The sequence below is a fragment of the Coregonus lavaretus genome, assembly GCF_964263955.1.
Source record: "Coregonus lavaretus genome assembly, chromosome: 32".
NCBI classification, from domain to species: domain Eukaryota; kingdom Metazoa; phylum Chordata; class Actinopteri; order Salmoniformes; family Salmonidae; genus Coregonus; species Coregonus lavaretus.
The window spans coordinates 33,706,717-33,721,851 of NC_140019.1; the positions used below are offsets into that span (position 1 = coordinate 33,706,717).

At 42.7% G+C, this 15,135-nt stretch overlaps 1 protein-coding gene across 1 annotated transcript in view; it reads right to left on the reverse strand.

Moving 5' to 3' along the window:
• The window catches only part of LOC311107258 (uncharacterized protein), a gene marked incomplete at both ends in the record, with an annotated part of 120,472 nt that overhangs the window by 57,050 nt on the left and 48,287 nt on the right, over positions 1 to 15,135 (reverse strand). The window contains 7 exons of the mRNA XM_084149738.1: positions 9,923 to 10,120; positions 11,551 to 11,741; positions 12,739 to 12,806; positions 12,898 to 13,169; positions 13,537 to 13,668; positions 13,793 to 13,925; positions 14,060 to 14,212. Of these exons, the coding sequence (XP_084005864.1) occupies positions 9,923 to 10,120; positions 11,551 to 11,741; positions 12,739 to 12,806; positions 12,898 to 13,169; positions 13,537 to 13,668; positions 13,793 to 13,925; positions 14,060 to 14,212 (1,147 nt within the window). The remainder of the gene's footprint in view (positions 1 to 9,922; positions 10,121 to 11,550; positions 11,742 to 12,738; positions 12,807 to 12,897; positions 13,170 to 13,536; positions 13,669 to 13,792; positions 13,926 to 14,059; positions 14,213 to 15,135) is intronic.

Below are 15,135 nucleotides of genomic sequence, written 5' to 3' on the forward strand. Positions count from 1 at the left end.
GCTAGAGTGCATTTGGATGATCCAGAAGAGGATTGGGAGAATGTCATATGGTCAGATGAAACCAAAATATAACTTTTTGGTAAAAACTCAACTCGTCGCGTTTGGAGGACAAAGAATGCTGAGTTGCATCCAAAGAACACCACACCTACTGTGAAGCATGGGGGTGGAAACATCATGCTTTGGGGCTGTTTTTCTGCAAAGGGACCAGGATGACTGATCCGTGTAAAGGAAAGAATGAATGGGGCCATGTACCGTGAGATTGAGTGAAAACCTCCTTGCATCAGCAAGGGCATTGAAGATGAAACGTGGCTGGGTCTTTCAGCATGACAATGATCCCAAACACACCGCCCGGGCAACGAAGGAGTGGCTTCATAAGAAGCATTTCAAGGTCCTGGAGTGGCCTAGCCAGTCTCCAGATCTCAACCCCATAGAAAATCTTTGGAGGGAGTTGAAAGTCCGTGTTGTCCAGCGACAGCCCCGAAACATCACTGCTCTAGAGGAGATCTGCATGGAGGAATGGGCCAAAATATCAGCAACAGTGTGTGAAAACCTTGTGAAGACTTACAGAAAACGTTTGACCTGTGTCATTGCCAACAAAGGGTATATAACAAAGTATTGAGAAACGTTTGTTATTGACACCATAATTTGCAAATAAATTCATTAAAAATCCTACAATGTGATTTTCTGGATATTTTTTTCTCATTTTGTCTGTCATAGTTGACGTGTACCTATGATGAAAATTACAGGCCTCTCATCTTTTTAAGTGGGAGAACTTGCACAATTGGTGGCTGACTAAATACTTTTTTTCCCTCACTGTATATCCCAGACAAGACTGAAGAATAGGACAAATAGGCTGCATTTATATAGGTAGCTCAAGTCTGATCTTTCTTTTCACAAAAGTGTATTTTGACCAATCAGATCAGCTCTGAAAAGAGCTGATGTGAACAGATCTGATGTGATTGGTCAAAAGACCTATTAGTGGAAAACACTATTGGGCTGCCTGTCTAAAACGCAGCTAGGGACAAGTGAATAAGTCAGTTCTTGTGTACGTAGCAGTTCCTATGAATTTGAGTGGGTATATTCAGTACATGTTAAATGGCTACAAGACAGAGATATGGAAACGTGCTGTAATCAAAGGGCACTGAATGCCCCAGTATTCAGGCAGGCAGCTTGAAGCAGATGTGTGTCACCGTCCAGGTCCTTGTCACAGCATGCAGTGGCCCGATAGGGAGATGACAATAAATACATGATGTACGTTTCACCACCAAAGCAGTGTTAGCATTTACTGCACATTGCTCAACAATCCAACCATTTTGTCAGTAACTAGTCTTTAAAATATAGCTTCAAATATATATTTTTTATTTTCTAGAAAACTAGCTAACATTAGCTACACTGCAGTGATGATGGTGGGAGTTAGCTAGCTTTCCCACAGTAGTTTCAATTTAGCTATCTAGCTAGCAAATGGCATTTATAATCAACTTAATCAAATCAGATGGTTAACTAACTAGCAAATATATTCATTTTCCCTTCGCATCTAAAGCTGCCTGATAAAGTTAGCTAGTTAATAGTGAAGCTAGTGTCAAGTTGCGTCAATTCAAATCTGGTATAGGAACAAAAAGAGGTCAATACACGTCTTCTAAAATAGACTAGTATTTTAATTAATGCAAACACTTGAATGGTGAATATGATGTTCGTATATACGGGCCCACTGAAAAACCACGCAGGGCAGACAGAGAACTGAGCTTTTGTTATAAGTTCTTCTTTAAATACTCTGATAGAGATAGTTCCCGCTCCCTGCTGGGCCTGTCAGAGTAGAGGCTGGGTGTGGTTTAAACTTACCCAACCTATCGATTGCGCACAGGCTGGTCCCAGCCCCTTGGCGCATCACTGTTGCCGGGCATTAGTTGTTATCTTTACAACTTGTCTCGAGTCAGCAACCTCAGACATAGTTTGTTCTTCTTCATTGTAGCAGAACACATGTCCTTGAGCGGTTAAACAAAGAGGCAGTGTGTGTGTGAGTCACAAGTCTGTCTCAGCCTACCCCCTAACGGTTCCTCACATTAATCACAGCTTGTTATGTTAAACAATCTATATCAGTACAGCACAAACCTATTATGTTTAATCATTAATGTATTCTTTCTAAGCTAGGCATCACATCTAGTAAGAAAATAGATCCCCACAATCCCCCTTTTCACATCCACTGGGTGTGAACCCAAAATAAGAAATTTCAGGGAAATTTAGGATTCCCCCTTTTGACACCCACTAGGGTGTCACTCATTAAAATACAATACAAACAAAAATAATCAAACTTTTATTAATAGGCAATAATGATAATAAAAAGGCCTTCAGTCTTCCATCTACACCTAACTTGTACTAGGTTGGCTACCAGCCACCCAGGAACTTCAAACCTTCACCTAAGGAAAGACAAACATTCACAATAGTTAAAATGGATTAAAACATAAAAACACAAACAGGGAATTTTGATTCCCCCTTTAGACACCCACTAGGGTGTCACTCCACCACCTCACCAATAGCAAACCAAGGGTCATCCTTTGTCAACCCCATTTTCCTCCGAAAGCTAGACTCAGTGTCTGCATCTCCTTCTTGTGCCTCCAGCAAAGGCATTATACCAGCAGTGTGCACGACATCATACCAGCAGCATGCACGACATCATACCAGCAACGTGCACGACATCTGTAACAGACTTTCTCAGACAAGGGATAATACAGGCAGCACAGCATCAAAATTAAAAACATAACAATTAAGGTCAGAAATCCAGTAACCACCAGTGCAGCATACTTACCAAACCACTCACCCAACCAAGTTTTCCTCCACTCCAGCCATGCTCTTCATTTCAGCTGATAGTTTATCTAAACCAACTAGGGCTTTAGAGATACTCCCGTCAGGACTGGTATTGCTGAACAGGGTTTGGTACCTTTGTGGGTGGAGTCCGAGCTGGGCCTGGAGTGGTTCGACTGGATCTGTCCCTGTCCGGTCGGGGCTGGTGGTGGTTATTGGCAGCACTTTTATGGTGAACATCCCCATCGAATCTCCCCCCGTTCTTTCCAATCCTTACCGTCTTTACCCCCATTCATTTCTAGTGCTGACTTCAATGCTTTCAGCACCCTCTCGGTCTCCTGGTTGGTCATATTTAATTGTAATCTACCGTGATCTAACTATCCAAGTTTATTTATTACTCCTAGTGATCTATTTCCTTAGCGCTGAATTGAATGATATAACTCAGGTCCCCGACCTTTTATTTACCCGTAGGTCAACCAAACCGATATTAGATCTCGGACTAATATCAAATGTACTACATACACTCAGTAAACCTCCTCAGTATAACCTGGAACCTGGCCTGTAATATGTTCACAATTACAGGACCTTGCCTTGGAGAGAACCTAGCCCGTACAGCTACGGGACCTTGCCTTGGAGAGAACCTAGCCCGAACAGCTACGGGACCTTGCCTTGGAGAGAACCTAGCCCGTACAGCTACGGGACCTTGCCTGTATTTATTATCCGTGGATCATTCAAACCGATATTAGTGCGCCGACTAATATCTAATGTACTTCATTCACACGATTGGGTTGGCCTCCCAAACTTCACTCAGTCTCGTTAATAATAGTCCCAGACTTATTAACCACAATCAAACTTGATACCCGGTATCTAGTACATTACATTCGTTGTTATACAGTGGGGAAAACAAGTATTTGATACACTGCCGACTTTGCAGGTTTTCCTACTTACAAAGCATGTAGAGGTCTGTAATTTTTATCATAGGTACACTTCAACTGTGAGAGACGGAATCTAAAACAAAAATCCAGAAAATCACATTGTATGATTTTTAAGTAACTAATTTGCATTTTATTGCATGACATAAGTATTTGATACATCAGAAAAGCAGAACTTTATATTTGGTACAGATACGTTTCCTGTAGGTCTTGACCAGGTTTGCACACACTGCAGCAGGGATTTTGGCCCACTCCTCCATACAGACCTTCTCCAGATCCTTCAGGTTTTAGGGCTGTCGCTGGGCAATATTGACTTTCAGCTCCCTCCAAAGATTTTCTATTGGGTTCAGGTCTGGAGACTGGCTAGGCCATTCCAGGAACTTGAGATGCTTCTTACAGAGCCACTCCTTAGTTGCCCTGGCTGTGTGTTTCAGGTCGTTGTCATGCTGGAAGACCCAGCCACGACCCATCTTCAATGCTCTTACTGAGGGAAGGAGGTTGTTGGCCAAGATTGTTGGCTCGCGATACATGGCCCCATCCATCCTCCCCTCAATACGGTGCAGTCGTCCTGTCCCCTTTGCAGAAAAGCATCCCCAAAGAATGATGTTTCCACCTCCATGCTTCACGGTTGGGATGGTGTTCTTGGGATTGTACTCATCCTTCTTCTTCCTCCAAACACGGCGAGTGGAGTTTAGACCAAAAAGCTCTATTTTTGTCTCATCAGACCACATTACCTTCTCCCATTCCTCCTCTGGATCATCCAGATGGTCTTTGGTAAACTTCAGACGGGCCTGGACATGCGCTGGCTTGAGCAGGGGGACCTTGCGTGCGCTGCAGGATTTTAATCCATGACGGCGTAGTGTGTTACTAATGGTTTTCTTTGAGACTGTGGTCCCAGCTCTCTTCAGGTCATTGACCAGGTCCTGCCGTGTAGTTCTGGGCTGATCCCTCACCTTCCTCATGATCATTGATGCCCCACCGAGGGTGATTGACCGTCATCTTGAACTTCTTCCATTTTCTAATGTTTGCGCCAACAGTTGTTGCCTTCTCACCAAGCTGCTTGCCTATTGTCCTGTAGCCCATCCCAGCCTTGTGCAGGTCTACAATTTTATCCCTGATGTCCTTACACAGCTCTCTGGTCTTGGCCATTGTGGAAAGGTTGGAGTCTGTTTTATTGAGTGTGTGGACAGGTGTCTTTTATACAGGTAAAAAGTTCAAACAGGTGCAGTTAATACAGGTAATGAGTGGAGAACAGGAGGGCTTCTTAAAGAAAAACTAACAGGGCTGTGAGAGCCAGAATTCTTACTGGTTGGTAGGTGATCAAATACTTATGTCATGCAATAAAATACAAATGAATTACTTAAAAAACATACAATGTGACTTTCTGGATTTTTGTCTTAGATTCCGTCTCTCACAGTTGAAGTGTACCTATGATAAAAATTACAGACCTCTACATGCTTTGTAAGTAGGAAAACCTGCAAAATCGGCAGTGTATCAAATACTTGTTCTCCCCACTGTACCTACGTTTACCCACACACATTCCGGTTAAGTACGCCGACTAACCACATACACAACTGGTAGTTACTACCTAGCACATTTCATTCACTCGTTATATCATCAACGATCGATCGGTTTTAAAATTGCATTCACCACAATACACGCTTCATACAGTCAACTAATAATTGTTAATTACGTTTTCAACTTTATGAATTATACAATTTGGTAGCTTACATCAAACAGGTGTCTCACAAAATAAATTTGGATGATGCCAATATGCAGAACTTTAGTTATTCACAATAGGTGTCTGCTTACCTTTTTGTCTGACCGGTCAGGATTTGTGAGGCACACCGTCCGACGACAGCAATGGCCAATCGGCCGGACAAGTTCCAGCGAAGTCCTTCTACCAGATCACGTCGGGGTCACCAATTGTTAAGTTGTGTCATTCGAATCTGGTATCAGAACAGAATTTAACACTAAGTCACTGAATATATTCTCAGCTTTTTTATTAATATAATTAGTCAAGCGAATAAATGGTATATGCAATCTTCGTATATACGGGCTCACTGTAACACCTCACAGGGCTAAAAGAGAACTAACTGCTCAAACACAAAGTTATTCTTTAATACTCTGACAGAGATAGTTCCCGCTCAAAGCGGGCCTGTCAGAGTAGAGGCTGAGCGTGGTTTAAACTTACTCAGCCTGTGCTGCCATCTTGTTAGAAGGTAACAGATTATTTTATTATAGTGATTAAGAGTGACTTTCATTGTGTTCCATGGTGTTTAGCGCCCCCTATTGGAGCTTTCTGGTACTTAGAATTATGTACAAAAACCCGGAAGTAAAGTTGTTATTACGCACGCAGACAAGCAGCTAGAAACAACGTTACTGTACAGTTCTTTCAGTGCAACTATTTCTTGCTTCAGCCTCGGAAAATATTTGTTTGTAAGTTCAATTCAAGCATATTGCAAGTGATGATAATATTGTTATTGACAGAATTGCTTACTTATCAATGTTAGTTGGTTACATTTACTCACGCAAATTGCATTGACTTTCATGGATGCCGTTAGCTGTATTAGTTTGCTCGTGCGTCAGGTAAAAGAAGTGTAAAACATACTATAGTTTGTTACTGTTTCTAGTGTAATATGCTTTGTTATTGTACAGAAGTGTTTGTACATTATTAGAGTAATGAAAGGAGTTGGCTAGTTGTTACTCAGAGTAATTATCTATTTGGTTTGTCGTCATGCCAGATACATGGTAACTTGGCACTTGCTTTGTATTTATGCAACTTCAACTTGAAATGTATAATTTACAGCTACAGTATGTCAATGTGAATTGAATACTAAAGTATATTATTTTCTGTATTTGCAGTTTCACAACATAAACGTTTTCAATACATTCGTTCAAGAAAAGTCACGCCTTGGAAGTTTTATTGAAGACTCAGTTGTTAGCTATCTGTCTAGTTTTGCACGGGAACGCAATTCCAGGGCAGAATACAGCCTGTCGTTGGCGCACAGGCTGGTCACAGCCTCTTGGCGCTTCACGGTTGCCGAGCATCAGTTGTTTTTGCAACTTGTCTCGAGAGTCAGCAACCACATACATAGTTTCCTCTTCATTGTTGCAGTACACATGTCCTTGAGTGGTTTAACAAAGAGGCAGTGTGTGTGTGTCACAAGTCTATCTCAGCCTCCCCCCTAACGGTTCCTCACATTAGTCACAGCTTGTTATGTTAAACAATCTATATCAGTACAGCACAATCCTATTATGTTTGATCATTAATGTATTCTTTTTAAGCTAGGCATCACATCTAATTATAAGAAAATAGATCCCAACAATACCAAAACTGTTGATATAGTACATGCAGTAAGCTATGGATTTTCTGTTGACAGAAGATACGTTTCTCACCTGTGCTCTTGGCGAAATGTCTGAACTATTGATGCCACTGTGTACCTGCTTAGGTTAGGCTGTACTCTCAGTGTTAGTCCGTGGTTTATTACATGGTCCACAATTGTAGCACGAATTTCGTTACACAGATTTGGTTGTCTTCTTCTTTGTGCATGTCCTACCCCTCCTCCAGGTCTTCCTCTCCCACTTCCTCTGACACTGTCCATTGTTTTTGAAGACAGGTGAACTTACCTGTTGCTTTTTTATAGTGCTTAAACCTGATTGGTGTGTCTACAATTAAGCACCAGTGTGTGTGCACACCTGGTGGCTGTGTTTAACCAATTGGTTCATGGGTGTGTTCATTTGAAAGCCTTTGCTTTGAACTTGCAAGGAAATGACATCATGATACATTTCTGTGTCAAATGCATACAAGTGTGTTTAGTGTTTTGCAAATTACTGTGTGTAATGTTTTGCAAAAAGTGTGAAGCTGACAATGTGCTTAGTTGTGCAAATCTAGGCCGGTGTTTTGCTCCTTGTGTGTAAGGTTTTAACTGTGGGAAAGTTGTAATTTTAGTGTGTAAGCAATTTATTTTATTTTTTTATAACCAACGTTTTGACAGACAAGCTGTCTTCATCAGGTGACAAACACTGTGGGTCACAAGTTTATATAGTGTCAAAGGACACACACAGGTGTCTGTAATCATGGCCGGGTGTGGCCTGATTTCGTTGGGAAGGGCTCGTAAACAATCTTTTCAAGGTAAAGCCTACACCTGTTGTATTCATCATATGCGACAAATCAAATTTGATTTAAACAGTACTAATTTTAATTGTAGCCCTCCCTGGAAAAGCACACCTAATTCAACTTGTCAACTAATCATCAATCCCTCGATGAGTTGAATCAGGTGTTTGTCTTCGGCTACAACAAAAATGTGTGTTTTTATTTGGAGCTAATCAAATGCTAATCTGCCATAAAGCAGCAGTCCTCCTGTAGTGTGTATTCAAGTGGTTTTTATTTGAAATATTATAAACAACTGAAAGGTGTTATTAAATGGTTTATATTAATTGAATTCATGGTCAAATGAAATGACTATCTCCATCCAGGGTCACACACAGGTAAGTTCATTGACCATTCCTGCTCAGTTGATAAATGTTGCGAGGCTGAAGAGAGACTTCTAGTAAACATGGATCATCAAAGTTTAAATGTACTTATGGAGTGCACATTATCATCATCAGGAAATCAACAGTGAATTCATGGAATGATAAGGATGGAGAAGATGAGTGGATCCTCCTCTGGTATTCATCTTGTGTAATTAGTGTCAGATATTAACAACTCACCCAGAGTAAAGACGTATTTTATTATTAAACATAAAATTGGATTAAAACCTTGTCATGTTTATAACTTGGGAGGTATACGTTTCAGTTAAATAAACACTTTTATAAATCATTTATGTAAGAGTTCATTGTTTTAATGTTCATACTATAAAATACAATTCTGCCTATCAAATTCTATTACAATTACACATTACATTGAGAGAAAACATTGTTAGTGTTGATAGTTCTATGAATATAATTTATATAAAAATAATTCAACAGTGTCTATGTACAGTACCAGTCAAAAGTTTGGACACTCCTACTCTTTCAAGGGTTTTTCTTGATTTTTACTATTTTGTACATTGTAGAATAATAGTGAAGACATCAAAACTATGAAATAACACATATGGAATCATGTAGTAACCAAAAGTGTTAAACAAATAAAAAAATATTTTATATTTGAGATTCTTCAAGTAGCCACCCTGTGCCTTGATGACAGCTTTGCACACTCTTGGCAATCTCTCAACCAGCTCACCTGGAATGCTTTTCATTTATATTTCTTGATAGCACATTACATACATCAACGTCCAATTTCAAGAGAATTTTAAAGTTCTTTACTCTTTTTAGAACATTGGTGTTTCTTTAGCTTGTATGACTGACTGAAACTCTCCCACACTGGGAGCAGTGGAATGGCTTCTCTCCTGTGTGAATGTGCTGGTGTATCTTTAAATATCCTGACTGACTGAAACTCTTCCCACACTGGGAACAGTGGAATGGCTTCTCTCCTGTGTGAATGTGCTGGTGTCTCTTTAACTCTCCTGACCTCCTGAAACTCTTCCCACACTGGGAGCAGTGGAACGGCTTCTCTCCTGTGTGAATGCGCTGGTGTGTCTTAAAATTTTCTGACCGACTGAAACTCTTCCCACACTGGGAGCAGTGGAACGGCTTCTCTCCTGTGTGAGTGCGCTGGTGTATCTTTAAATCTCCTGACTGACTGAAACTCCTCCCACACTGGGAGCAGTGGAACGGCTTCTCTCCTGTGTGAATGCGCTGGTGTATCTTTAACTCTCCTGACCCCCTGAAACTCTTCCCACACTGGGAGCAGTGGAACGGCTTCTCTCCTGTGTGAATGCGCTGGTGTGTCTTAACATTTTCTGACTGACTGAAACTCTTCCCACACTGGGAGCAGTGGAACGGCTTCTCTCCTGTGTGAATGCGCTGGTGTGTCTTTAAATGTTCTGACCGACTGAAACTCTTCCCACACTGGGAGCAGTGGAACGGCTTCTCTCCTGTGTGAATGTGCTGGTGTCTCTTTAACTCTCCTGCCCCCCTGAAACTCTTCCCACACTGGGAGCAGTGGAACGGCTTCTCTCCTGTGTGAATGCTTTGGTGTGTTCTGAGATTATCTTCTTTAATGAAGCTCTTCCCACACTGAGAACAGCAGTGTGGTCGTGGCTTGTCCATATCTCTCTGTTTCCTGGTGGGAGCTGGATTGGAGGAACCTGATGTGGTTCCATGGTGTTGTGAGCTGCTGGAGGACATGAGATTCTCTGATCTGATCTCTCCATTCCTCAACAGTCTGACATACTCATCATGGTGACATCTCTTTATGTGCTTGAGGAGGAAGATCTGAGAAGTGAAGGAGAACGGACAGCCAGAACACGAGAAGATCTGGAACTGGGACGACTCAGCGTTCACATCTGAGAGAGATGGAGGGGAGAGAGAAAGAGAGAGTAATTAAAATAAGAGAAATGAAGTTCACAAGGTGCATGCATGATCATTATTTTTCCAGCCCACTTGACATGAACAGAGAAAATGCAGGACCAGTATGATAATACACAACACAAAATATATTTAACATCAATGATGACTTTCAATTGAGAAATGAGTAATAATTATGTAATAGGAGGTTAAAAAAAAATCAATGTAAGAGGAGTGAACAGAGGAGGATATAAACTCAGCAAAAAAAGAAGCGTCCCTTTTTCAGGACCCTAAAAATCCAAATAACTTCACAGATCTTCATTGTAAAGGGTTTAAACACTGTTTCCCATGCTTGTTCAATGAACCATAAACAATTACTGAACATGCACCTGTGGAACGGTCGTTAAGACACTAACATCTTACAGATGGTAGGCAATTGAGGTCACAGTTATGAAAACTTAGGCCTTTCTACTGACTCTGAAAAACACCAAAAGAAAGATGCCCAGGGTCCCTGCTCATCTGCGTGAACGTGCCTAAGGCATGCTGCAAGGAGGCATGAGGACTGCAGATGTGGCCAGGGCAATAAATTGCAATGTCCGTACCGTGAGACGCCTAAGACAGCGCTACAGGGAGACAGGACGGACAGCAGATTGTCCTCACAGTGGCAGACCACATGTAACAACACCTGCACAGGATCGGTACATCCGAACATCACACCTGCGGGACAGGTACAGGATGGCAACAACAACTGCCCGAGTTACACCAGGAACGCACAATCCCTCCATCAGTGCTCAGACTGTCCGCAATAGGTTGAGAGAGGCTGGACTGAGGGCTTGTAGGCCTGTTGTAAGGCAGGTCCTCACCAGACATCACCGGCAACAACGTCGCCTATGGGCACAAACCCACCGGACTGGCAAAAAGTGCTCTTCACTAACGAGTCGCGGTTTTGTCTCACCAGGGGTGATGGTCGGATTCGCGTTTATCGTCGAAGGAATGAGCGTTACACCAAGGCCTGTACTCTAGAACGGGTTCGATTTGGAGGTGCAGGGTCCGTCATGGTCTGGGGCAGTGTGTCACAGCATCGGAAGAGTGGGATAACATATCACAGCAAGAACTGGCAAATCTGGTGCAGTCCATGAGGAGGAGATGCACTGCAGTACTTAATGCAGCTGGTGGCCACACCAGATACTGACTGTTACTATTCAATTTCTGTTAGTCACATGTCTGGAACTTGTTCAGTTTATGTCTGTTGTTGAACCTTGTTATGTTCATACAATTATTTACACGTTAAGTTTGCTGAAAATAAACGCAGTTGACAGTGAGAGGGCATTTCTTTTTTTGCTGAGTTTAGTAAGGGCAGTGCTCTTAATGTTCCAGAGGAAGAGAGAGGGATGAAGAGAGGAGGAAGAGGGGAGAGAGAGTCAAGTACCTTTAGCAGAGCTCTTTTTGTCCCAGAGGTAGTCGAAGACAATGCCCAGGTCTCTGGCGTACTCCTCTCCGTACCAAACCAATAGCTCCTCTCCAACAGCTATAGGCTTACAGCAGCGGTATAGAATCTCTCCTCTGTACTGGAAGGCCACCAGATTCTGTTCTTCTTCTCTACGAGCACAGTTCACATACCTGAGAGAGAGAGGGCGAGAGAGAGAGAGAGAGAGGGTTAATTATGTACAAGAGATATATTTCTTGAGGTTATCAACTATCAAATAGAGTATGAGACAGTTAGGTACAGAGAGAAACAGGAGGAGGAAGAGGACTGAGAGACTTCCTCTGTACTTACAGAGAGAAACAGGAGGAAGAGGACTGAGAGACTTCCTCTGTACTTACAGAGAGAAACAGGAGAGAGACAGAGACAGAAACAGGAGGAAGAGGACTGAGAGACTTCCTATGTACTTCCAGAGAGAAACAGGAGGAGACTGAGGACTGTGAGACTTCCTCTGTACTTACAGAGAGAAACAGGAGGAGAGAGACAGAGAGAGAAACAGGAGGAAGAGGACCGAGAGACTTCCTCTGTACTTACAGAGAGAAACAGGAGGAGGAAGACGACTGAGACTTCCTCTGTACTTAACAAAGAGAAACAGGAGGAGACTGAGGACTGTGAGACTTCCTCTGTCCTTACAAAGAGAAACAGGAGGAGGAAGAGGAAGTCTAACAGAAGGAGGAAGAGGACTGTGAGAATTCCTCTGTACTTACAGAGAGAAACAGGAGAGAGACAGAGACAGAAACAGGAGGAAGAGGACTGAGAGACTTCCTATGTACTTCCAGAGAGAAACAGGAGGAGACTGAGGACTGTGAGACTTCCTCTGTACTTACAGAGAGAAACAGGAGGAGAGAGACAGAGAGAGAAACAGGAGGAAGAGGACCGAGAGACTTCCTCTGTACTTACAGAGAGAAACAGGAGGAGGAAGACGACTGAGACTTCCTCTGTACTTAACAAAGAGAAACAGGAGGAGACTGAGGACTGTGAGACTTCCTCTGTCCTTACAAAGAGAAACAGGAGGAGGAAGAGGAAGTCTAACAGAAGGAGGAAGAGGACTGTGAGAATTCCTCTGTACTTACAGAGAGAAACAGGAGGAGGAAGAGGACTGAGACTTCCTCTGTACTTCACAGTGTTGCTTACCTCATCCAGTTGGAGTGAGTGTCTCTCCCAGCATCAATGTAGTCGTCCCAGTGTTTGCTCTTGTAGATCTGAGGAAAACAACAATTCATATTTACAGTTTTGATCAGGTTGGACAAAATGTAAGCACAGCGCGATGACACACACACACACTCCTCTCACCACCCAGGAGTATCCACTCTCCATGGCCTGGTCCTTGTCTGTGATCTCTCCTTCATAAGGTCCATAGTGGGCTCCTGCAGGCACAGTGTTTCCTTGGTTGAATACCCCCAGTCCTGCTTCAGGGATGCCTGATGTCCTGACCTCCAGGCCGGACGGCAGGGTGAGTCTGGCCCTGTCAGGGGCTCCTAGAGGGGCAGGGATGTCAGGGACAAAGAGAGCAGGACCATGGAGCTCACACTCCTCCATGAAGAAAGACTTGCAGTCCTCACAGTCTGGGAGAGAGAAAGATGAATAGAACATGTTAAACGTCAGTTATCATGATGATGATGATGAAGACATGCAGAGAGGTAGAGAGAGAGAGAGAGCAAGAGAGAGGAAAAGAACAAGAGGAACAAACAGGAATGATACATTTCTGGATAAGAGCGTCCGCTACATGACCAGGCCATAAAATTAAGACACGCCACCCGAAAAATGCGGGTAGATTTAGGTATTGGCGGGTAAGAATGTCTATTTCACCAACCACATTGACTCTACAGTGTGAGCATTACATTCGCAAATAAAAATAGAGTCAAAAGTAAAGTATGAGCACATGTGCGAGTTGTGATTATTTCACTGGTTGAGAGAGAGCGAAAGACTCACAGAGGTAGTGGTCATCTTTGGGGACCTCCTCTTCCGTGTAAGTGATTCTTGGTCTGTCTCTCAGGTTTCTGCCACGCTTGTATGTGTTCAGCTCTGCTTTCTGCATTTCCAGACACTCTCTCTTAGACAGGCCTGGTACACACACGTAATAGAATGTATTACTCCAGAAACAGTCAATGTGCCTCATCTTTTTTCTCTCAGACCAAATAAAATCACAATATCAAACTAACAGTCTATTCCTGTCTGTCTCTGTTACCTGAGGTTGATGGTTTGGAGTACAACAAGGGAGCCCCTCTCTGAGTGACAGCTGGGGTGTCTGCCCCCCTTCCCTGAGTGGATCTCCCTGCCTTCCCTCCACTGGTGCTGGGGGTCACTTCACTCTGACCCTCCTGGAAAGAGACCAGAGGAGAGTTCAAACTGACCACTGGGTCTGTGTGTCATCATCACTTTACCTTTGTTTAGTAGCATCATTAATTAAAATATATTGTGTGTTGTGTTATGTGTATGACAGTAACACAAACACCTTGTCTCCTAGCGCCTCCTGTCCTCCACTGTGTGTGTCTGCTGTGCTGCTGTCTCTGAGGAAGGCCACTTCTTCAGTCAGCACCTCCAGGAATGGCTGGGGTGGTTCTGTCCTCATATTACTGGGTCCTGCCTCCTCACTGCTGGGGGGCTGCTGAGGACCAAAGGAGGGGGGTTCCAGAGTGTTATGACAAATATCACAATGATGACTAGACAGAGCTGTCAGCCCTCTTCATCTACAGCGTGGCAATTACATACAGCACATGATATACTGTGCTTTCAGAAAGTATTCACACCCCTTGACTATTTCACCATTTTGTGGTGTTTTTTGGTCACTGGCCTACACACGATACCCCATAATGTCAACGTTTTTGAAAATGTTTACAAATTAACGAAAAATGAGAAGCTGAAATGTCTTGAGTCAATAAGTATTCAACAGTTTTCCTATGGCAAGCCTAAATAAGTTCAGGAGTAGAAATGTGCTTAACAACTTACATATTAAGTTGCATGGACTCACTCTGTGTTTAACATGATTTTTGAACGACTACCTCATCTCTGTACCCCACACATACAATTATCTGTAAGGTCCCTCAGTCGAGCAGTGTTCAACTACAAAGACCAGGGATGTTTTCCAATGCCTCGCAAAGAAGGGCACCTATTGGTAGATGGGTAAAAAAACTAAACAAAAAACAGACATTGAACATCCCTTTGCGCATGGTGAAGTTATTAATTACACTTTGGATGGTCTATCAATACACCAAGTCACTACAAAGATACAGGCATCCTTCCTAACTCAGTTGCTGGAGAGGAGGGAAACCCCTCAGGGATTTCACCATGAGGTCAATGGTGACTTTAAAACAGTTACAGTTTAATAGCTGTAATAGGAGAAAACTGAGGATGGACCAACAACACTGTACACTGAACAAAAATATAAACGCACAAGTGTTGGTTCCATGTTTCATGAGCTGAAATAAAAGATCCCAGAAATGTTCTATATACACAAAAAGCTAATTTCTCTAAAATGTTTGGCACAAATTTGTTTACATCCCTCTTAGTGAACATTTCTCCTTTGCCAAG